This window comes from Brachionichthys hirsutus, unplaced genomic scaffold (assembly GCF_040956055.1).
Source record: "Brachionichthys hirsutus isolate HB-005 unplaced genomic scaffold, CSIRO-AGI_Bhir_v1 contig_468, whole genome shotgun sequence".
NCBI lineage: Eukaryota > Metazoa > Chordata > Actinopteri > Lophiiformes > Brachionichthyidae > Brachionichthys > Brachionichthys hirsutus.
The window spans coordinates 570,228-595,147 of record NW_027180322.1 but is presented as its reverse complement, the minus strand read 5'-3'; the positions used below and the strand labels follow the sequence as shown (position 1 = coordinate 595,147).

The 24,920-nt window shown below is 38.5% G+C and overlaps 1 protein-coding gene across 1 annotated transcript in view; it reads right to left on the bottom strand.

The window, feature by feature from the left end:
* LOC137912708 (adhesion G protein-coupled receptor L2-like) overlaps positions 1 to 24,547 on the bottom strand; it is a 63,484-nt gene extending 38,937 nt beyond the window's left edge. The window contains exons 1-2 of the mRNA XM_068756841.1: positions 24,472 to 24,547; positions 8,238 to 8,451 (exon numbers count right to left, since the gene is read on the bottom strand). Of these exons, the coding sequence (XP_068612942.1) occupies positions 8,238 to 8,451; positions 24,472 to 24,547 (290 nt within the window). The remainder of the gene's footprint in view (positions 1 to 8,237; positions 8,452 to 24,471) is intronic.
* Positions 24,548 to 24,920: the final 373 nt, after the last annotated feature.

The window sequence follows — 24,920 nt, the reverse complement described above, 5'->3', positions numbered from 1 at the left end:
GTGACCTCCAAGGCCTCTGGTAGAGGATCCAATTTGGAGGAAGACATATACCACCTCTTTGCGGGGGAAAGCCAAATCAGTAGCCATTGTAGTGTCAAAAGTTAATTTCAGTCACTGCCTTTAACATGTGAAGGACAGACATTCAAATTGGGCCTGTGGTGTGTACTGAGGTCCAGGGAATTGCAAGTGACCACCCTCTTGCTCTGCTGAAATCATGATAATGACATCAATACCCTGCGCAAGCCATCTTTGCTACCAAGGGGACATCAAATTGAATTGGCAATGTGAGAAGACTGATCAATATCTCTCTTCTGCTGATTTAGCAGGGACCAAAGATAATATGTGTTTCTTCTTATCACAGAGTGTGTCTATTTACAGCAGGTCATTGTAAAATATATTACTGGTTGCACTGTGTTGTGCTTGGGGTTTTGCCTTTGTCTTGGGATACAGGAGTAATCACTGCTCTGTGTTCAAATGTTATTAACGTAATATTAGCACATTGGAACAGGGGAGTATTGCTTACTGTTAAGGTGAAAATCATTTTACAGGCAGATCTGATGGTAACCAGGGCTGTCTAATTATCAGATTGAAATTAACTAAATTTTAGCTCCGAATCATGATTCATGTGATGATTAGAAGGGTATTATGGTTTACAAAATAGAAAAGAATTCAGCAAATCAAATAAATGGATCCTGTCTTCAAATAAAAGAATGACTAAATCACAACAAAGGCTGAGAATTGAATGAACCATAACGCTTTCTTTCCAACACAGTGGCAATCAGTCTCTGTCTCTCTTGTGTTTTATTTCTCCCAATCTGCATGCATACAAGTGAGATATTTTTATTCTATTTTTTTTTCAAATATCTTTGATGGAAAAATAGGTTTCATAAAAATACAGAAAAAATTGTTTTTACTTTTTTCAATTTGAAAAAAAATATATCACAGATACAAAATTACACATATTTCTGTCTACATCTGTGTTGTGCATCTGTATTTAGTGAGAGTCTCAAGGGGAATTTCCTTTTAATGGCATTCACGTGTGGTAACAGATGAGAATATCAGCATTGCATTTTGCTTTTATGCAAATTGATTACTGTTTTTGAATTAAAACATGTACCTCATGCTGGGCTCATAATATGCTACTTGTTTTTTCCGGTACTATCTCATGAGTCTGCAGCACTTTCCATATATTATATGGTCACTTTGACAATTGGGCCCCCTTTGCTCATGCATAAGCATATCATGCAGACGCAATCTAAATCACTGGGCTTTATGTAAAAAAATAAAAATCCAATGTGACCAGATAATGAACGCTTGGTTTATATTAGGTACATGTAACAGAATGATATAAAAATAAAATTCCACCATTGTTTCTAGGGCAAATGCATTTAACAACATGACATAAGGGCTGGAAAAATATAACTCATGTTACATATAACATATAACTATGTTGACATAAGTGCTGTTAGCTCTCTATGATATATTGCCTTAATTTCAGATCTTTGTAGCAGGGGTGTCCAGATCTATGGGATTGTGTGACTGTGATTCAGTCTCATCACTGAAACATTGGGCTTATCCAGAGACAGAGTGAAAAGGCCCCAGTGACTTCTTCTATGCATAATCCTAGCCCTCAATTTGAGAGAGATCATACAATTGAAATACCTCCTGTAAAAAGTTCAACATTTTGCACCTGCTAGAGCACAGGTCTCAATATGCACACAAATTAAATACATGTACAATATGATATCTCTCTGAATATCTTTGATAGTCTGAGGCGATACAATAATTAATCATGTCTATAATGAAGTGTTTTTCGACTTGCTCTGTGTACATAGACTGCTCAACACGATTTTACTGAAGTTTATTTCATTCTATAATGATGAGAGAGAAAATTAGCCAACTGGATTTTTTTTATGTAAATAAGTATTGATGCAAAATGTTCTAACTACATTGTTGGAGTGAAATGTAAGCTGTTTTGTTCTGTTTCCATTTTTATATTGGCCTATTATATAAACTAAAGAGTTTCACTGCGTCTAAAACAACTTAAAATCTTCTTTAAAAAAACAGACCTGAATATAACTGATTATAACTCTTCTATTGGCCAAAATCCCATCTATCCATTAATATATGTTCTGAAAGTGTCAAGAGTTGTACGAATATGTATCTCTGTTTTTTTTTGTTGAAATAAAATTAATATAAGGCAAGATGAGCTACTTTGTGCTTTGATTGCCTCCATTTCCCCCACCAGCCCATTAATCACTCTGCAGTATACCAAATGTAATCCCATCACATCTCTGACCTTTTGGGAGAGGCAGACATCAGTACAATTAGAGTGTCACATAAATGATGCTTGAAATTGATGAAAATTCCCTTTAAAAAAAAGAGCACCCCCGCCGACAGGGGGAAGGGGTGCGATAAGACGCCAACAAGGTAGTAACTGATAGCTCTCCTGATACCATGTATCCACATGCAATTTAACCTTTTTTCACTGCCATCATAAAATATGCCAGGGGAATAATTGGATATGAAGATAATGTGCTAGATGAATAATACATTGTTTTCAATGTTAAAAACTCTTTGTGGCATTACTTTGATTTCAGGTAAAGCCGACATAAATCACTGCAGGCTAGAATTCAAATCTGTTCTTTACCATGTTATCTTTAAAATATATCATTTTAATCAATTGGGCTCTGTCCAGTTGGGCAACATAATCTGACAATTTCTGGATGATGCTAGTTCATATGAAATATATTGAATTCTACAGATACATTAGCCATCTAGTAAAATGTTAGAGAAATGCCTAAAGTATATTTCAGGTAAATATAAAGTAAAGAAATCTAGAGAAAGAAACTGAATTCAATCACAAATCATTGTGTATATGTAGTCTGGAAGTCTGACTGTGTCCTGATTTGCACTTTAGGTGCTATGATGAAAACGCTTGTAAGATGAAACTCATTTGTCCATCTGCAAAAAAAGGTTTTTTCAGTTTATAAAATATCTATTGCATATACATTTCAGTTTATAGTTGTAAACCATCAATATTGATCGTGGCTATAAAACCCAGAATTTGACTGGTTATATGTTAATATAGAATATAATATCAATCCAACTGGCATGTCTTAACCAAGCCAATAAAGAGATAAGAAAATACAAGTTGCAAATGATTCAGATAAAATTATCTACTTACTAATCACCATTATTTCACATCTTTTGACTGCTTCTAAATTGAACCAGTCTGGACAAACATGGAGGTCTCTCCTAATCATTTAAATGATGCCATACCTGCAGCGCCAGAATGTGTGCTGCTCATGTGACACCGCCAGCTGTGGCGAAGGGACAAAATGATAGTTAATTGCTTCATCCTAGATTGTTTGGTCTCCACTGCACGATTCTCTATCCCTCAACACTCCACAATGTTCCAAAAGCCTAAGCAGCCTCTTGGAATTCTCAGTATGAAAAATAGTATCAGCAGCAAAAGACAATTGCTGTGTAACTGGAGAAGGAAAAAAAAGGCATGAGTGAAGGGAGCACATTACAGAAAAAAGGCACAATCTACTTCCTGGTACTCCCAGTTTGAATTTCAATCAAATTAGCATCTCTTAAACTCAAAGTGACCCGTCTAGCTCCATTTCATCTGAAATGCTGATGAGGTTCATGGCACAATTATCAAGGCAGACATCTCTCTCAAGAGGCAAGCCCGTTGATAGCAGACAGGGCATTGAAAAATTAAATCATTTCCAGGGCCACAAAATGGTAGTGAAAGAAACAATCTGTTGCAAACACAAGACACACACACACACATATCAGTATAGTTAGACCAGTTTGGGAGCGGGTGGCCCTGTAATGTTTCAGGAAATAGGTCATTACAAATTAACCATTAACATCCTGCTTTGAACTTGAAGTCTGACCCAATATCCGGGAAAAACTAGTGATTACTGTCATATGCTTGTGTTTATGCTACATTTACTTGAGCTGCCAATGGTGCCCAATGGGGGGATGCCGAGCTCTTACAGACAGTCCAGAGGAAGACCGTCTGGTTCATATCCATGCATCCATTCAGAGCACCTCAAAAATCTACCATTCACCGGTGAAAAACAACACTGTAAGTAAATGAACAGCAAAACAGCTCGCCTTTGGAAGGGCGAAAGGACAGCATTTGAATGGCCAATTTTTTTTTTACTTTTGTTATTTTCATATTTACATATTATTTGTAGGCATGATCAGTCTGTGTAATGAGATTCCCCAGTGACTGTTTACACTTTTTGGCAAACCACTACAGTACAAAACAGCTTCATGGCACATGAACTTGTGTACCCTTCCGAAACGCCTGAGCTCACGCTGGATCTTTATGAAATCTTAATCTGCACTGCTTTAAGTAAACACTAACACTGCATGCGCAGAGAGAAGGAAAAAGGCAGTGTGCTGTTTGGCGGTAACACTTGTGCTCCTCGGAGGGCCATGCAAGCAGTCCTGTTACTGATATAAACAGTGTAAATGGTATCATTTAGTCTCCAGACCCGTTTCAATTCTGTTGATAAGAACTTGAAAAATAGAACTGACTGCATGTTAATAATATTACAGGGTCGGTTGATATGAACTCAATTAGCTTAATCATTTGATTTTTTTAAACATGTAACTTTCAAACTTTCTATTTGGACAGTTATTGTCAGTAATAGGGCAAATGCATGATCCAGATGCACAAGCCATGTTATTTTACAGCGATTAATGTCTGTGTTATTGAATACCTGCAGGGAGGCTCATTAATCAAAGAGAAATCAATGGATGTAAGCAACTTATTTGGACTACATATCGTCATATTTTGTTTTTGTGACGATGATTAGTAAAACTGTGTCACTGTCATCTTTACTATTCCTCAAGCTGCTGTCAAACGGACCGGTGGCCAGATTTCAATCAATATTGGCTGAGCACAAGACGGTTAATGCACATGCATTAGCAATTCATACTGAAGCACGTTTGGATAACACTTTTAATTTACCAGATTTCTATTACAGTTTCTGTGCGGTAAAAATGTGTTATGGCTACAATCATTATCATTATCATCAGTGCAAATGAAGAAATAAAGTAATTAGAAACTAAAATCTTGAAAAGAAGCACATGAAACGCCACCTCACTGAATATTATTATCAATGCATTAATTATTTCAAACTGTACTGCGTTGCAGTTTCACATCTGCTGGGGAGGTGTCCACATGAAAAAATCCTATAGAGATTATCACCCACTTGAGTCTCTTAATTGCTTGCAGCTGAATTTTATAATTGAGCCACAACAGTCCTAAGGCTATTTTCATAAAATCATTGTGCTCATGAATATAATATGCTAGCCAGATTTAAAAAACAACTTGGAGTGCCAACAGGATCTGTCAAACTAAGCGATGCCTCAATCCAATTCTCCACACTTCAGGATCACATCACTTTAGGATGTTTAAAAGTGCTAATGCAATTTTTAACCCCACATAGTCAAATTAGAAGGCCAGGGTAATTATGGAAACAATATATATATATATATGTTTGTTGTTCAGTCTTTCGCTGCTGACACTGTAGAGTAAGAAATAATATTTCCTTTTATACACAGTGGTGTTCAGTGGGCTGTCCCATACATGGAAAATGTCAGCTGAGTTAGCCGCAGCAGGAGCCAGACCAAAGTTTTGGCATGTGGAGAGTTGAAGGGTTCGTCTCAAACAAACATCGACTTAAAATAAGCAGAGTATTCACCACATTCTTTGTTTGAGGATAAATATCTTTGGCTAAATAATTGTTTCAGTACACGTGGTTCCTATTTCAGCCAGTAAATGAGTAACAACGCAAGATACAATCTAAGTAGTCCAATATGCAATGTTGGTCCTTCGTCAACCAGTCCGTGAAACTTGATATTTTTGTACACTGTCTTTAGGTTTCTGCTTTAAATGCATAAACATTGCTTTTTTGGTATACAGTAATCCTAGACATAATTGTTTCATGGTGCCTCTCACAATGTATGGCTCATTGTTGTTGTTTTTTACAAAAATAAGACAATTCTGCGCTGACTTTGTCCATGAGAATATAGTTCATGAGAACAAACAAATCGTATGGCACTTAATGCAAATGTAAATGTAAGACGGTCAACATTCTTGTTTCCTCCGCCGAGACGGAGGATACGTAATCGCAGGCGTTTGTCTGTACGTCAACAAGATAACTCAAAAGGTTCTGGACGTATCTTGATGACATTTCCAGGGAATGTTGGGAATGCTACCAGGAATGGATGACTAAATGTCGGTGATGATCCGGAATAGATCCTGGATTCTGGATCAGTTTGAAATCTTAGGTAGCATTGCAGTCAATGGAGTGTCAAAATTTGTTCCTCAATATCTCGGTTGATTATTCACCAATGTTCATAGAATTTGATACTGTCATGTAGGGTGGAGACCTCTGTCTCACCACCATTTTATCTGGATCTGATCCAGAATGGAGTCAGGAATTATTTTTTTTAATTTTAACATTGAAAACCCCATTTACTGATTCAAAAATCAGTTACAAATATACATCAACTTCACTTTTACTTTTCACGGTTGGTGTATAAAGATACCAATAACAATTTAGAACCTTTTGGTGATGATCCAGATCCCCATGTGGACGGTGTAAATCTAATCATGAGGGGAATGAGCTACTCGGCAGAGCTATGCGCTCTGAGTGCTTTTCTAGTCTTCTTTGTTTTTAAAAGCCACACCTGACAAGACATTTCTTGCATCAAATGAATTTTTCGCACATATTACACTCTTCGCAACAGAAGCTTGGCAATGATACTAAAATACCAAAAACAAATTCAATATAACACTTACACTAGGACCTCTGGTGCTCGCAGGATATGCATATGGAGAACGAGCCTTGGTCCTCGACAGACGTGGCGGAGAGGACATTTGACAATGGTGCGTGATTCGTTGTCAGGAGGCTCCTGGTCGCTCAGTGTTTGTGCTTCAATGCACCGTTATCAGATGAACACGGCTGAGGGCAGCATAATACACAGAACCGCCAGCAAGGAGCTAGCAGGCTGCAGCCTTTCAAGTCAGACAATGCGAGTCAGCTATCTAACTTCATCAAATAGGGCTTGACAATAAACCCCCTGAATACAAGGACTCAACTGTTTTATTTTATTATTATTATTTATTTATTTCCCGAGACAGCTTGCCAAAGTTGCTGGCAGTTTTATAACCATCCAATATCTCTCTCAAATGCCATTCCATCCTTTGCATTTCGGCTCAGTTGGCATCCCTGTGTGAGAACTGGTCTCATGTATGAGGTCTCATGCAAACAATGTTACCAGAAGAATCCTACTGAGCTGTGAGTGTGTGTGTGTGTGTGTGTGTGTGTGTGTGTGTGTGCGCACACAGACTCCTGTGTACCTCTGCGGGTTTGTTTTCCATTGTAAATCATCATTCTTTGCACATGAGTGATAGCCTGGCTTTAGAACTGTAGGACGCATCTCCCGTGTTCAGTAATCAATCTGTGAGTCAGTCCCACAAAGAGCCAGTGCTTAATTTAAACGGCAGCATTTACCAAAGGGTCCATGGTGAAATGTTGAGCAAACAGCAGTAATGGAATAAGTATTTAGACCACTAATTATTTAAATAGCAGACTAATAATATATATAAAATACTTCATTAGAAGTAAAGGTCTGCAGTCGCCACATACTAGATTATAATTCATGCATCAATTAATAAACAGTTATTAAGTACTGCAGTTGATATATTTCACATATTTGCTCTGCAATATAAAGTGATGGAAAGTTACTTATTTTATTGAAAGTTATTTTGAACCACAGAAAAATATTCGGAAGCACATTTTATACTCAATTATTAAATACACAGTTGGCAAATAATCACACTCCATCAGGAATCTGAATATTTGACCTTTTCTATCTTAATCTTGAGTTTACATTTTGCTCATGTGTGTCCTTTTCTATTCCACTGGGAGTTACTAATTTCCGTCAGCTTCAGCTAGGTTACTGATATATGTTTTTACACAGCACTTGAATTTGTTTTGCTATTTTAGATTTCTAGCGTTTATTTACAGATGCAACAAAAAGTGGAGACAGCATTTTTCAAAACAAAAAAATATATGACAAAGTGGCAAGGCAGGCAAAATGAAACAGCTCTGCATATTCAAGGTGATGAGGCAACCATCTGTGTTACATTTTAATTTGAAATATATATTTTGGGGAGAAATGCTCAGATATACTTTTACCTTTGTGACATGATCTTGTACGCATCGGGAAGATAACAGTTGATATTCTCCATCTGGAAGGGGTCGGCATCGCAGATCTTGTCATCTGTCCGGCCGTAGTTGGCACTTTCAATCATTATGACATCACTTCCAGGACACCGTAGATCAATGGGGTAACCCTCACAAGACAGCTCTCTCCGTACTAAACCAAATGGCAGGGCAGCTCGACTAAACCCTGAAGGAGGAGAGAGAGAGCATTGTATCAAGGCAGAACCAAGTGTGATGTGTGGTGTAGAGAGAACAAATATAAGGCTGAGGTAACATGATGTCAGAGGTGGACCTGCTAGAAGCATAAGAAAACAGCATTTTAGCACATTGAAGTCAAAATATGGTAAATGTTCAGCAAGATGAATCATGCTGATACACGTATAGTGATATGATGGTTAGAATGACATAAATCAGTGTATTGAGTGAGCATTTCAGGTCTGAACCGCACCAGTGAGCTAATGGTGCTAGTATGTCATCCCAGTGCCTGACTGGTGCTGGGGGAAAAAAATCAATAATTGTCATTAAAGTGTAGTTTGTCGGCTAAACTCTCTGCAGCACTGTAACCCTTCATGGCCATGTGTGCAGTAAGCACACTAATACACCACTAATGAGCAAAGCCAACAGCTGATGTGATGGAAATAATCATTCCATTCACAATTCACTTTGTAATGTGCGTGTGTGTTTGTTGTGTGAGCCGCCTGCCACGTAGTGTTTTTATTTGTCATGCTCCTGCCCTGTGTTTCATTTCAATATGGGAAAAACAAAACTGCCATCACAGAGTCACGAGAGACCTGCGGTTTTCTTGCAAAGCTCATTTTTCTATTCAAAATGAAAAAGAAATGCAACACGCATCTGTATAACATGAGTGTAATTTAATCTACTTACAGAAAATCAAAGGGCAGCTATTGGAAGCCGCGAGGAAAGAAAAAAGAAAAACCTTTGTGTATCCGCTGGGTGGGTGTGTCTGAGAGAATGTAGGAAAAATAGAAAATAGATCAATAATGTGGCTTTGTCCTCTGCAAATGTGAGCAATGCCTACAACAATACTTTAGCTAAAAGTGAGTCACATACAGTACACACACACACATACATACTTTAGACCAAACCAAGCATGACACCTTTTTATGTGTGACATGTCACGTATTAGAGATGTGTGGCATAGAGCATGCAGAGGTTTGTAGCTACCACTCCTGTGCACAAGCAGCAATGAATAATAACCATTGAATGCAGCGGTGACTTTGTCACTTCCTGGAATAATGGTGTTGTAATCTGTGACCTGGTGAATTTGTTGCTACTGTTTCTAGATCATCAGTTACCTTGAATTTTGATTCATGGCCTCGAAAATAAATAAATAAGTGCATTCATTTTTTTTATTTTATACCAGCACAAATTGCAGAGATTTGAGATTTTCATGAGTCATCTTGTGAAATGGTATTCATGTTTTGGAAGAAGTTAATTTGAAGAAACTCACTTCCACTCTGTGAAATAGGCCTAGAAAGGCGAATCTAATTGTACACTATTAGAAGCTTCACCAATTAGCTACCAATACAATTATCTTTGTCTCATCAAACTGCTATGTTACAGTGGTAGGGCATTAGCATTTGGGTATTGTGTCTCTGTCCAGGAAACAGTATTTTGCAAAGAAAGAAAAAAGAAAGCTTCCGGACATGAAAATGTATATCCAATCCATTTATACTGTGCAAAGGTACGTACTCATTCATAGCTCTGCTGCCATTCCACTCGTCATAGCAGCGATTTATTGTCGCTATACACTTTTACATTTATGAAAACCGACCGTAAGGCCGAGTTGTCGTTACATGAGAACGTCGTTAAGTGAGGACCATCTGTACACCTTAGGTGGCCAGTGAAGAACAGAGAGTAAACAAAGGATATGTCTGCATGGAGGAGGGCAGTTGGCCCATAACCTCAATTTTTTTTTTTATACGGGAAGTATCGATTTCTTCTTCTTGCTCTGTTTGACAGTAAACTTTCTTGTGTGACCAAAAGGCATAAAAAATGCATTCACATATGCTGGACTTCAGCTAGATCTTATTTTTTGGAAAACCATTTCTCTCTTTTCTCTCCAGTATAAAACATAAATAAATCTTAACGTGATAAACAATTTAACACAGATAGTGAGAAAAAAGAAGATCTGGTGTGCTCAGTACATGATTTGACAGCCAATCTTGAGTTTATGTCAATGCAATCCTGCTCCATCAAGTCAGGAGTGCAACGTGTAGTAACTCTAAGAACCAATGTAAAACATCAGTCAGTGACACTTTACAGCTTTTGTGCTCAAACAATGACTTAAAAATTGCAGATATATAATGTAGAATTAGCCCTATCAAAGGACAGCTTTCAACAAGTCTGTATAGTGTAACTGCGATATTCAAAGGCCTGAAATGTAGAGGTATTGAGATGCTATGTAATCTATACTGCCACATGAGCAGATGAAAACTACATATACAATCAATAGGTCTGTGCATCTCATACTCAAATATAAGAATACTTCTTCATGCCGACTACCTGACACAAACAGCTTATTTTTTTATATATATATAAATTGGCCAAATCCTAGCTTGTCTTACATTAGAGGTCACACAGACGTCACACAGATCGATTGTCCAGCAGTTGCATATGGCTGAGGGGGATACATTACCTTGCACTGGTCTACTTTGTGGCTGAGCTTGACTAGTGTTGGTCATATTCAAGAACACTTTGAGTGATGTCAAAATCCAGACCTAAACCCACTGATGCTCTGCATCTCAGCAACACTGTTATAACGTTTAAGTCACTGTGCTGAGCCTTTACAATCCTGGCCTCTGGTTTTATGACAGAGCACTGATGCAGTCACCCTCCTTGAGTAGGAAAGCAGAAACTGGAAAAACTAGGAGGTAAATGTTGGAGGTGTGTTTATAGATACAATAAGTTTCCTACCGAAATGCATTTTCAACTCTGTTCTGTTCAAATATATTGGAATAAAAAGAAATTGCCCATTTCTAAGTGTTTACTAAATTACCAGCTGGATTTATGCACCATGAGCCACAAAGCATGGCTGTAAACAACCTAAAAAAAGCTCCAGTCATTGATAAGGCCTGAAGCTGAACTACTTTCTCACTGTTGTCCATGGTATGTTTGGTACATGGGCAGATGAGTGACATAATAATCAATAAAGAGACAACCAATACTCCTGCAGAGTTTTCAATACAATGGTGTTGAGTAATTACCACAATGAATTAAACAATGTTCTGATGTTTTAGTCATGCTTTGTTTTATTTGTTTTATATAGACTACTGTATTTTTGAATTTTGTTTAAAGATGTATCTCTTCTAGAATGACAGATTTCACGTTATACTGGTGCAATGCAGCTAAACAAGCAAGATATGCAGAAAAACGCTGTGGTGATAACAAGCTAAAGAAAAAGTAATTTGTACTGCTGTGGTGATTTCTTCAAACATAGTCCTTGCATGACTTATTTGAGCTTTTTTGATATTGTATAACAGAGGGTTTGCTTGAGTACTTCAAATAAATCCAATTTCTCTGTTTTCATACAGATAAAATTAATTCAACAAAATGGAATCAGTCATACTCTGGTACGGCAATGCATAGCAATTACAATGAAATAGTATAAGAATACCATAAACAATATGTAACGATCGCTGTCTCTCTGAACTAAACAATTTTATTACTGAGCCACAAAGTCGTCTATATTTTGAATGTGGGCTCATAATTATTCGTATGACGGTGGATAGCAAATTATGCACTTCATATGGTGAGAATAGGATGTTAAATATTTTCCATGTGTGGTTCTTCATTCTTTTTCTGTTAAACTCTTCCCTGATAAATCTTCTAAAATCACATCCAGAACAATCTCAGCAGCTTATTGGCACAGCTGAAAGCACCTGTGGTTATATTGAGTTTCAGGGGCCCTTTTTAACTCTGAGCTCTGTATGATTGAGAAACAGAAAAAAAATGGAGCCACACACAGCGCACACCACTGGAGCCCTGGTGCAAAAACACAGCAGCACGACTGCAAGTGAGAGGAATTTCCAGTTGTTTTCATTTTTGATCATCACACACACACACACTGTTAACAAAAGGAAAAACAGGGCCTTCGTTTTTACAGGTGCCACACACTTCAGACGCTTCCTCAAGAGACGTTAATTTATGAGGTTTGATTTACTTTTAATGTGTGATAATGCCCGGAAATCTATATAAGAGCTGAAAAGAGGAGCAGCTCAATAACTTTCATCATCTAATTAAACACATGGAAGCAAAGAATTCAAGGACGGTAGCATAATATGGACAGATAAATACTGTGGCCATGGCGACACGGTGCACATCGCCGGTCAGATTCCTATCAGCATAATCCTCTGCAAAGAAGTGAAATGGATTCATGTTTTTGGATTTTAGCACCGATTTAAATTATATTGTGAGCTTTCAATAATGTATATTTTTCCACTCAACAAATTCCCAACAAATGTACAAAATATTTCTCTTTTCAATTCCATGATCAACCAACCTTTTGACATGTGCTTGTTGCACACGCCGTTATCACATGGCAGTAATTGATTTTTATTGGTGGACAGGGCCACTATTTCCATGGGTTATAGCTCTTTATTGCACCAATGAGGAACCCCTACTTAGAGCTTTGCAGGCTGGTGTTTACTACTGAGTGTAACCTTTGCGATAAAATTAGGCCTGTGTAAAATCTGGAACTGAAGCACTGTGAGAAACTCCCATATGTAAGGGGACCCATTATGCACCATCTCGCCAGTGCTGTAATATTTTTTTTCATTTTTTTTATTCACAGATGAGCCTAATCAATTGGAAAGTGACCATCTGGTAGGATACCCGTGTCACTGAAGCAGAGGTAATGAACAAAATGCCTTCCTATTTCACAGGAATGAGGAGCCATTAGGATCTTCATCAGCTATTTGGGGACATTATATCATGTAGTACCATGAAAGTACACACTGCCATCATCAAACTAACATGAATAGAATAAATCCAACAGATAAATACGTACAGATATAATGCATCTGCTGAAAATATGCACATTTAATGAAGGCCATAAGGTTGAACCTCTCGATTAAATAGAATTGTTCTACTATCTCCCAGTACTCATTATGCGGTATTAATGACAGAATAACTGTTCTGCTTCTCATCAGCACCGTCTTGCTTCAAGTAAATGGTTTTCATATTAAAATGACCCTTTGTAACTCGAGTTACACATGCTTTCAGTGTGAATCCCGGGGCAGAGCAGATCAAAAGGCCTATTCAGCCACTCATGCTGCCATTATTGTGGTCAAAACACAAAAAGAGGTCTCCAGATTATTTTTGATGTGAAACCAGATAATTTTTCTGTCGAGAGCCAAAGAGAAGTGTGACGGGGACGCTCCCGATGCTTGTCGATTACCGTTAACGCAGCCCTTTGATTTTCCACACCGTTCTGATGAGAGCTTAACAGCTGCTTGTAAATGAGCTAGCATCTCAGCTTGGCCTGGCCATTATTCTGCTCTCCTGAGCTGACAAGGTCGCTTGCTGGGGGGGATTTTGGGTGAAAGAAAATCAGCACACATAGCATTAGCGTGGAGCCACAGGAAACTCAGCTTGAGTCCTGCAGGTTCCGCCATTCCACCTCTTACCCCTCCTCGACTATGATACAAGCAAAGGAAGTCTGTGAAGAAACCGCAAAGTCAAGGCTCTTCCCACAGTGCTGATTCTTTAATCCAGAGATATCCTTTACAGCAGCATGTATTCTTAAAAAGTCAAGTACCTACAGAGAGAAGAAATATGTCCAGCAAACAGCAGGATATGAGGTAAACTGCTGACTTCTTGTAGCCATTCTACAAAAGAATTGCACTACTGTCTTGACAGATATACATTTTATTTTGAATGTTAAATGTTACATTTAATTCAAGGTAGTGTTTTTGTTTCTTTTTATTTTATTATTTATATGAGTGTTGAAAGGTGAAGTCACTTTTTGTGCAAGACTTATAGTAAATGTTGCTTTTATAAAGATTCGGTGAAACTACAGATTATTAACGTCTCCATGCAAAGATGTCAGGCTGCAGCTCAGCCACCCTCAGCAGAGCAACTTCTAAGGAAAAGTACTTCAAATTACTTTTATTTTGAAAACAAATATTGTTAATAGTGTTGATTTGATTGTTTTTAGACGGACGGAACAAATTAAATTGTTTTCCATTATTTTATATGGAAAACATTGAAATGACATACGAGCTATTTGAGCTACGAGCTCGGTCTAGGAACAAATTATACTCGTATGTCAAGGTATTACTGTACTACTAGTACTAGTCTGTACCCAAACACTGCATGTGTGTCCTCTGTAATTCTTTAACAGACGCCGCCTATTGGACTGCCTGACAACGCATACTGAAACTATGAATTACAGGGCACAGAACACACTGACAGGACATCTTAGCTCTTATTTATATCTGTGATGATCAGTGTCATTTCAAAGCTGTTCTGCAGGGGCAAAGACATTGATTTTTCTGTTCTGACTTCATCCCTCCATCCATCAGCATGACACTCAGTATCAAACTGAGATGAAGGGATTTTACACTACGCTGTAGTGAAAAACCAAAGTAAATCTTGGGCTATTTAAAAAAAACATCAACTCTTATATCATGTAATGCTGTATTTGCGGGGGGATACTGGGAGACGAGAAGGGAAAAAAAGCAGCAGGGGTGGTCACATTTCGACCTCATTTGTATTCTCCACCATTTCAATTCACTTCAGTTCATTTACATCTCCGCTACTTCCATAGCAACAGCAGGGGGGGTATCAGGAGAGTCTTTGATATAGGTACGTGACTCTGAAAAATAGCTTGCCATTTCTCTCTGAATAAAAAAAAAAAAGCTCTCTGACTGCGACACACCCCCTGTCCACCCCCACTCTGCTACTCTCTTTGGTGTTAAGGTGGGTTCCTTTAAGCAGAAATGTAACCTGTCTGAAACATTATTTTTTTATACAATTCTTCATCCCCAACTGGCACTTACAGACACTTAAATGCCAATTTTTCACAGAAATGTGATCCTCTAGCTGGGCTGTTGATGATTTTACTGTATTTTACAAAACATGGTTACTAGCAACATATGAAAGCCAATAAAGTTTTTTTGTTTTTGTTTTAAATCAAGGGGAATTTGAACAGATACATGGCATCGTGTTGCTGACAGACAAAAGGAAAATGCACAAAACAGCAGAAAAGTGCAGCCTCATCAAATTCCATGTTCACTTGTATGTAAATCAACTTTAAGGCCTAATTAAGCTCTATGGGGCTCATCAAGGTCATGAATCCGCTGTTTTCATAATGCATTATTGACTTCACATCATCTGCACATGTCGCCTGACTGCACTCGCACAAGCACACAGTGTCATCTCACTGTCTAATATTGGATAGCCCTGGGGCCAGGCTGTATGTGTGGGAGATTGAGAGTGAGTACTTTTTAGGTCAGTAAAAGAGCAAGGTCATCCTTCTGGTAATGAATTGGCTGCATTGGCAATGAAACAATACATTTTGTCCCATGGTCCTTACCAAATGCTCACTTATAGGTCTGATCCTTAAATTACAGTCTCAGATGATCAATGATAATAAACCCATTTAATTATTATGTCAATGAGGTGAATTATCTTGAATAAAAAAGGGAACATCCATCCAGCCACCACTAAATTAAGACATCCTAAGATTCATAAGTATTATGTGATGTAGAGTGCTAAGTGTGTTTATATATGTATTGTTTGATTAATAATGGACCAATTCACTGAGTCATTTCCAAAGAGAACTACTCCTCTTTTGTGAGGGCAGTGCCTGCTGAGAGTTATGGTACCTTTTAGCAGCAGCAATCCCTTTGAACCCCATTGCTAAGCCTTATCAGTGACAACACGTAAATCCCCACAATATAAAACAGTGCACAGATTTTAAACGTGATAAAGACAAGCTAATTTTTTATTTTTTTGCAAAAGACCTTTCGGGCTGAGAGTGTTTGTCAACACTTTCTCTGGCCTGTATCATTTTTGCAGTTTCCATTACGACTGATGAACAAAAAATGGACTCAGACACACTGAATAGACCAGCATTGCTTCTCTGCTCCATTGAAGCATTTGATGCTCCCCAATTCAATAAGGATGCACTTCCCAATGGGCCACCAGTGGCAGTACACACAAATAAGAGTGCATCTGCTTGGTTTGCATTCGCAATGCGCGCTTTCTCAAGCAGGCCAAAGCAATGGTTCCTTTGCCCAAGACTCAGCTCTCATGCGTATGCATTTGTGCCACATTATTCAGCGAGTGCTTCAACTGTCCCCACCTGGCATTTAAATTCACTGACCAACTGAGTAGTCGTGCCCTGATGACACGATTGCTGCTGTAGCTGAATTCTTTATGCAGCTCTTATTCAGACTAGACTGTTGACTTGCCAGCATCTAGGTTAGGCTGATTCCTAAGTGACACAATGCTAATGTACTGCATATATGCATGGCTTCCAACTGCTCAATAGTCACTCAAGGTCATGTGTATGTCCTACACACCTACAGAGTACAGTGTCTCTAAAACTTATCAGCCATATAATAGTTAGTTGTTGTCTATAATTTGGGGAATTGTGCAGTGTGTGATGAACATTAGAGTTCAAGAGTAGCAATGGTCTTGCTGAGGTGGACAGGAATTATAAATTGACTCATTAGTTTACAGATTTGTTACATTTAATCATGGGACAATATGTATTTGAAGACTATTTTCTTCCACACAATTACTTGAGAGGTGGGCTTAAGAACAGAGGCTAAACCCCCTGATATACAGACACACTTAGGTCAACAAATGAGTCCAACAGAGTCAAGTTGCTGTGATGATGTAATGTGTCAGTGATGTGGTCAGTACCAAGAATGCTTCATGCACAACTTGATTAATGTTCTTTAGTCAGTCAGCTTTACTATAAAGAAAAGGCTATTTAAACACAATGGAGAATTACTGAATGTACAAGTGACACTTAATTTAACAAGCTTCAAAAATGGCCACTCAGAGTTCCTCCAAAAAGCCCTGGTCCTAAATCCTCGTTATTTATGGGCGTAGATTCACCGCCCCTCGTTTACAGGATCCTCTTCAGGATTTATAGCTGCGCTAAATCAGGACTGAAAGCAAGAGGACAAAGAGGATTCCACTTGTGGTGAGAGCATGCCTATCTTACATCTGACTCTTGAGCGTGAACTGAAGAAACTCTGAATTCATATGCTGTTGGATTATGCACTCGTAACAGAATCTGTCATTACATGTTCGGCAATCATCTTGCATTGCATGACATCCAAAGCATAACCACGCACTGCTGTGCTTCAGTGAATGTGTCTTTCAACAGCATCAACACAATGAAAATGATTAGCTACCCCTTGAACACCTGCAGATTGTTGCTGTACATTTGGTGTTACATCTTATGGAATGGGGAAACTCATAGCTGTGAGTCAATAGTTGCATGAATAGCAGTTCACATAAGACCAATTTAATGCATTCATTCATCAGTTGCTCTAATCAGAAGGTGCAGTGGGACTAAATGTGCATATTCATAAACATACAATTTCAACCTGCACAGCATGCATAGGAACAGTCCATTAATTACAGTCAGCAATAGTGTCTTATTTGCAGTAAAAAGTTCAGGTCTATATGGATAACAAATGAATATTGCAATGCTGCACTCCATGTGACCTGCATGTTGCAGTCTAATCACCTTAAAATACCACAGTATTATGGTAGCAACAGGAAACCAAGCTAAACTTTCCCTTTGAACAGCCGAGCTGGTTCATTTGTCTGGTGCAGAGTTTTCAAGCCAGTTCCTGTTTGAAAAACCAACTATGCTGGATAATCAAAACCATTCTCTAGCCTTCATCAGTTGCTGTACTCGTGTGAGGTCTGCCTGCAGTTCTTCATGTCCACCGTGCAATATGCAGCAACTAAAATGAATACAGCACTAAAGACTATCATGCTTTTTCTGTTATTCAGCACGTATATCTGTGTAAATACACACACATTTCGTGCTCTCTGTACCAGAACATCTGCAGCAAGTCAAAGATCAAGCCATGTTTCCATTCACCCACAAAAAGCAACAAATATGGAACACAAAAATACAACTAAAAATGGACGCATATTGCAAAACAAAAAAATCTGCTTAAATAAAAATGCCCTCATAGTGCTCGACACACCTGCCATGGACAAATCAGAGACGGCCAACGAAGGCACAAAACAATAAATGTTCCATGAAAAATAGGTCTTTGGTTACAGACCACTGCACAGGAGTCTGATAAGTCATATTTTTTGGTCCGTCTTAGGAATTCAGAGGGGAGACTTATCAGCACATGCTTTGGGATTTCTTTTGGATATACTTGTTTGGGCCCACATGTTTCTACCTAGGCAAACACAAAGTGAGACAAAGCATGACGGTAAAATCCGAGTCAAGATAGGAACATGTGGGTGGATGACTAATCTAGCGTGCCTAAGATCCCACCCAGCGTGGGCCTTGTAGCACCCGTGTGAATGGTCATTATCCACAAAGATCAGCCCAGAGAATGACAGGAGAAGGTAGGTTTCACACTCAGTCTGAGGCTCTGTCACACTGAACCACTCTACCCGACAAGCTGAAACCCAATTAAGAACTGATTAAGAGGTTGAGTACCATATCAAGAAACACTGCCCTGTTGTTTTGTGAGCTATGTCAATATAAATCAATATAAAGTCAAGATAAAGAGCCCCCGGTACGACTAACAGAGGGAGGAGACTGATGGGAGTTTAAAAATGTGGCTGTCGATAAATTAACATGACGATACTAGGGCTAGGGAGTGGTGCAACTATGGTGGGATGAATGGGAGGCGTTGCCTTGGACTTCGGAATGTTTCGGGTAAAAATAAAGCATTCTAATGCTATTCGAGTGGGAAAACTGTTTCTTCTTGCTGAAAGGTGAGACGGCAACCATGAAAAGTCAACAAGTCTGTCAAATAATTTACAGCTGATATTGTTGAGAAAAGGAGTGTCTATGGATTCTCTGATTTCATCCCCTTTTTAAATAAAGATAGATTTTTTTCTTGAACAGTCATATCGTCTATTAGCAATGTGTTTTATATTTACAAAGAAATGTTGTATTTTAATTGCATTTTGCATAACAGCATAATATGTGGCATTTATGGCTAAATTGCCCTTTTGGTAAGAAGACAAACACTCAAAGGTGAGAGGCTGCAGTGCTCTTTATGCAGTTTTATGCAGTTGTGTGTGTGTGTGTGTGTGTGTGGGGGGGGGGGGGGGGGGGGACCCCTGAAAGGCATTGCGTCTCCATTCTAATCTGCAGTTTTTGTGTCATGGTTGAGTTATGGGTAGCAACAGCACACAATAAACTAATGATGCTTCCCAAAGTTATCCATGCAATCACAACCATTAAGAGGAATGCTGATGCATCAGGCGAAACCTACAGACACCATAGGCCACTTAAATAATGCAAAAATGCATTGCAAGGGCAGTCAGGAAACAAGTGTGACTTCCTGAGATTTTGGGTTGGCAAAACATGCTTAAACAGCTTCAGCAGCAAATGAAGGGAGGGTCAGTGTTTGGGTGGAAGGGAGGAGGGTGGCAAGTTGTCAAGAGCTCCGCCATGCTCTTGCATGACAAACACCAACCTGGAGTCAGCAGTGACAAAGCCCTAATCCAGAAAATCCCTCCTTCCTTTGCTGAAAATCCTAATGAGGATTTGAAGTGCTCGGCAGGGAGGAGACCCAGGGGCTGTGGTTACACCTTGCCACTGCTTGCTCTCCCACTCATTGTCTCCTTATCTCCTTATTGGCCAAGCCTGGCTGGTGATGAAAGAGATGTGACAGCATGGTGGGCCTTCGTACACAGGCCCCACGCCTGCCCGGCTCCGTGGGAAGCCAGATTCCACAGTCTGCCGCAAACAACAACGATAACATCAAGTAAGAGGTGGAAAGACAAAACTAGTAGAAGCTGTTTACGAAAGAAACACAAGATTAATGGAAACGCACCCCTTTTGGTCCTAATTGTTTTATTGCTGTTTCTATTATGAGCTACATTAAATGCCGTGAAAATGTAACAAGCATTTCATGAAATAATTGCCTAATAAGTGTTTTGTTTCTCTTAACAATTAACTACGGATCAGCCTTTTAAAAGTATCTCAGAATGCTAAATTACCAGTTCAGGGAACAGACAGCATAGGGTACGACACTCGTCCATGAAAATAGCTCCGGCACAAATTTGCATCTTAAAAGAAACAGCCTCGTGGTTCCATGAATTCCTACTTGAAAGACGGTGTTTGTCTTTTTTTATGCTAAAACCAGAGAAGCAAAAGTGTTGAAACAATGGAAAAGTAGATTATTTGTAAAATGTGTTTGCCTGTTAAAATAGGCTTATGATATCTGGATGTATACTTTACCTAACCAGATTCATCCGTTAGATTATATGCTTCTTACTATGATATCAGCTTTACCGAGTATAGCTGTTGGCTGGTGAAACAAGAATACAGGCCTCAGAGGAAATTAAACAATAAATAACTTCATTAAGATAAAGACACTTCAAATTATTGTGTTTAATTTCTTATTTTTCAGTCCTGATGGATATATTTATTCTATCAACTGTCATTTATGCACATTAAACAATAACATTTACCTCTACTGCTCTTATGTCCCTCTTCTTCCTTTCCCATCACTTAACACACACACACACACGCACACTCTTAAATGGCAATGATAAATCAGTAAATGTATCTGATCTATTTTCCTTTGCATCAGTAGAAAGTTACAAATAAATGGTGCCTCATAGTATGGGCTTTCACCAAAAGGCTAACCAGGGCAAATTGGTGGTGGGTAGCAACTGGGAGCTACTGGGGCCTCCCCCCCCCCACCCCCCCCCCCACAATGAGGCTTACAAAAGCCTTTAAAAAGCCTGATGCTTTTACTTCTAGTAATTGCATTTCAGAACACCTTAATTGTCTAATTCGCTCTTTTCACTTTGAGACGAAGGTTTTAAGTCTTCTCAATTCTTTTTACATGACACAAAGCGAGGACACCTTAAGGATGCCCTTTCCTGTTGCCCTTGAGGAATCAAAAGTACTTCAAATATTTTGACCTTTGAGGAGAAACAAAAGCGTGGTTTCAGGGTGAGTGTGGGGAAAAGAAATGCATTATGTCAGACTTGTTCACACATGTTTTGCCACAGACATGCTTTTATATGATGGAAGCCCCTTTCCACGTCCTTGAACCTACAATTCGTAACGGGTCCTGCAGTGATGGAATGGTAACACGCAATCTAGAGAAATAAACTGCATTTAAATCACTAACATAAAATACTCCTGACCTGCTTAACACTGCTTTTCTTTTATTGTACTCTTACTTGAACTCAACTTTGGAAATACGGGGAGGGGGGGAATCACCACAACCACATCATACGGTTCTAAACAGAGTTGATCTCAGTACAAGGAGAAGCAAAATCATACAGATGTATTTTCCACTGACATATTCTTGTTCCTCTGTTACAAATGTTACCACTCCATGTTTTTAGAAATAATCCTCACTTTGCTTTGTGTGCAGCTGAGCTACTTGTGAAATTTTACTCTATTGCTGATAGAGAGTGCTTCGAACCCTGCTGGAGTTAACTGAATTATTTTGGAAAACATTTGAGTTGAATCATATGTTGAAAGGGAAAATCACAAATTTCAACAAAAAAACAATTACTTTATAATTTATACCTCCTTTCCAGTGGGTTGCAAAGGACATATATTAGAGAGCACCAGTCGGAAAAAAAAGTACCGTTTCCGTGGAGAATTATGTTGAAGAAAATCACTATCAATATTTTTGCTTTTGGAAATTAACGACAGATGCTTCTGTAAAGTATTTCAACAGGCTTTGCTTAATTAAAATACAAATTGCAGCAATTTACTATTTCACTTTAATATATTGAGGAAAACATAAATTAAAAAAATAACATCCAAATGAATACAACAGCAGCCAAGAGATCCTGCATAATTCAGATCATTTCTTTATTTGATCATTTCTATACTTTATTGAAAAGAAAATGTATTTTTCTTTCTAGATTACATCCCCGCAATACGGCAGTCATGTGAGTAATACTGCAGTGCTGAGCTCATTACTGTCATCACTGTATTGTGTGTGTGTGTGTTTCTTATTTTTATGCTGGTGCTGGTGGAAGAGCAATCAACCGCTAAGATTACTTATTCTGGTAAGAAAATAAAATGCTGCAACAACCGTCGTAGTAAAATTAGCACCTCTTAATTAAACATCACATGCTATAAATATTAAAAAGTGGGACAATTATAACCAAAAATCCCAGATGACATTTAGTTTCATGTATCACATCCATACTGATAATAATGAGAGTATCTTTGTTTCAATATGCCACCGCCTCGGTTTTCACAGGATTAGGGACTGATTCTAAATAATCACCATTATAAAACAACCTGCACCATAAGGCAAGTAAAGACTGCAACCAACACATCAGATAAAGACGATACATGGGCATATTCGTATACGAGGACATGGGAGGAGCATCCTCCCCACTGGTACAGTTTCAGTCTCTTCCTACAAATGGTAAAAAGAAGAGCAAACAAACTTTAAACTATCTACAACATTCCACTAACCCATTTAATTCAATTATAAAAATGCATTAAAAAGATATTAGGAGTAGACGCAGTTTAATGAAGCATGTTTACTTGGGGATATTGTTTGTAATGAACTGTTTCGGCTCTGATCTTTGCAGCTGAGGTGGGAAATGGGGGAGGTGAGAGTGAACGGGAACCAACAAGAGGAAAATGTGAATGACAAATGTCCTTAACAAATGGCTTTATTCCTTTGTTTTGTTCTCATTTCCTCGCATACTAAAGCCACTCTTTACTCTGCTGCTGTGTTTGCCCGGGGAGTGTTTAGACTGTTTCGTGTCGCCTTTGAGCCACATGCAATCCTGTCTGCAAGGAGTCTCAATGCATGTGCAATGGTTCAATCAATCACATCCCCTGACAAACTATTAGGAGTTAGCAGTGTTGTGTCAAGACCCTTCACTGGCTTTTTTACCTTTCAAACGTTAACAACTGAGTTTGATGGAGCACCCTGAGAAAGCCGAAGCACTAAAACCAGGAAAAGGAATTCTCTTGGAACTAACTATCTTTAGTTCCTTCTAATTGGGGTCATGTGTATACACACACAGACTTATCTTTGCATGAGGTGTCTACTAAAACCCGGCTCATATGGAATTCATATAATCTCGTACTGACATTTGTAAGTAATTTCCATGAACCTCTGGGTTTCTTTAATCCACTGAGGCCTGTAGAATTGCACTCCCCTCAAATGTCCCCCTTCTTAAATCAAATCTAAACCATACGATGCACGAGACACATGTAATAACATATATCGTGGTAGTGTGCCTTATTACAGAGCAAATTAACCACCTTCCAAACTTAAATCAATAATCCTATATTATTGAATAGTTTTAAAAATCATGAAGGGAGTATAGCGAACAGACTGGAGCTTCAACAGTTGGCTCAGACACACCGAATGTTTAGTGGGTCTTTGGATATACACTGCTGGAAGAAAAATGTCCCATATTTGGGATAATATTTTAAGAAAACCGTTCATGAGATATGTTTTGAATGCTGACATAAATCTTCTCATTACATTACAGAAGAGAACAATTTCATCAATGCTAAAATCGCTATAATTAAAACACAGTCAGGCTTTTTTTTTTTTTTTGAGGTGTGAAAATCTGTGTGTGTCTGCCATACAAGACAGAACATTTTAGCAAGGAATTTACAAATGGATCCAGCTTTGATGCCACTGGGAACAACTGATGCTTTCAAGCAGAAAATCTCAGACAAATCACAATTTACTTACTAATGAACACCACTCAAGATTATCCCCCATCTGCCTGTGCCCGCTGTCCTCAGAGCTGCATTACTTACAGAAGTACTGCCTGCACTCGGAGGAGCAGCATTGGCACGAGTCACAATTTGAATGATCACGTTATATTTATAATAGAAAACAATAGCAAAAAAAGAAAAAAAAACCACTGCTGGCTGTTAATAAGTATGAGATTATACTCATTCATAGTGCTGAATTAAGAATCTGTAAAAATAAAAAAATAAAAGACGCATGAGAATGCTTCGACAGGATGCAGAAACAACTGAACTGGCTGTACTTACCTTCTGTGGAGTGCACTTGGGCTAGTGTGATGAGAAACCAGCAGAGGGTGTGTAGTTTCCATAGAGAGCATGCCATGGCGTCTGGTGCTGATGGTTTGTGCCAGATGTATGTTGCGACTGCAAGATGCTGATTAATAAAGTCCAAGCCAACTGGACTCAGAGATGCTCATCATCGATCCTCTCACCTGTGGAGCAGACAGAGAGTGATTTCAGTACAGGGATGAAATTTCATCATCCAATATATATATATATATATATATATATTCCACTGAAAATGAAATGACAAATATTAAGCTATGAAAATAAATGCTACAACCCCATATAAGCCTCAGAAATAAACCCAGAAGGTCAATAATCCTCAGAAGGTAAATCTCTTAATGGTAGCTGAATGCTCACCATTTCTCTGGCAGGAAGGTGGAGTGGTGTGGAACTCACAAACAGATAAGAAC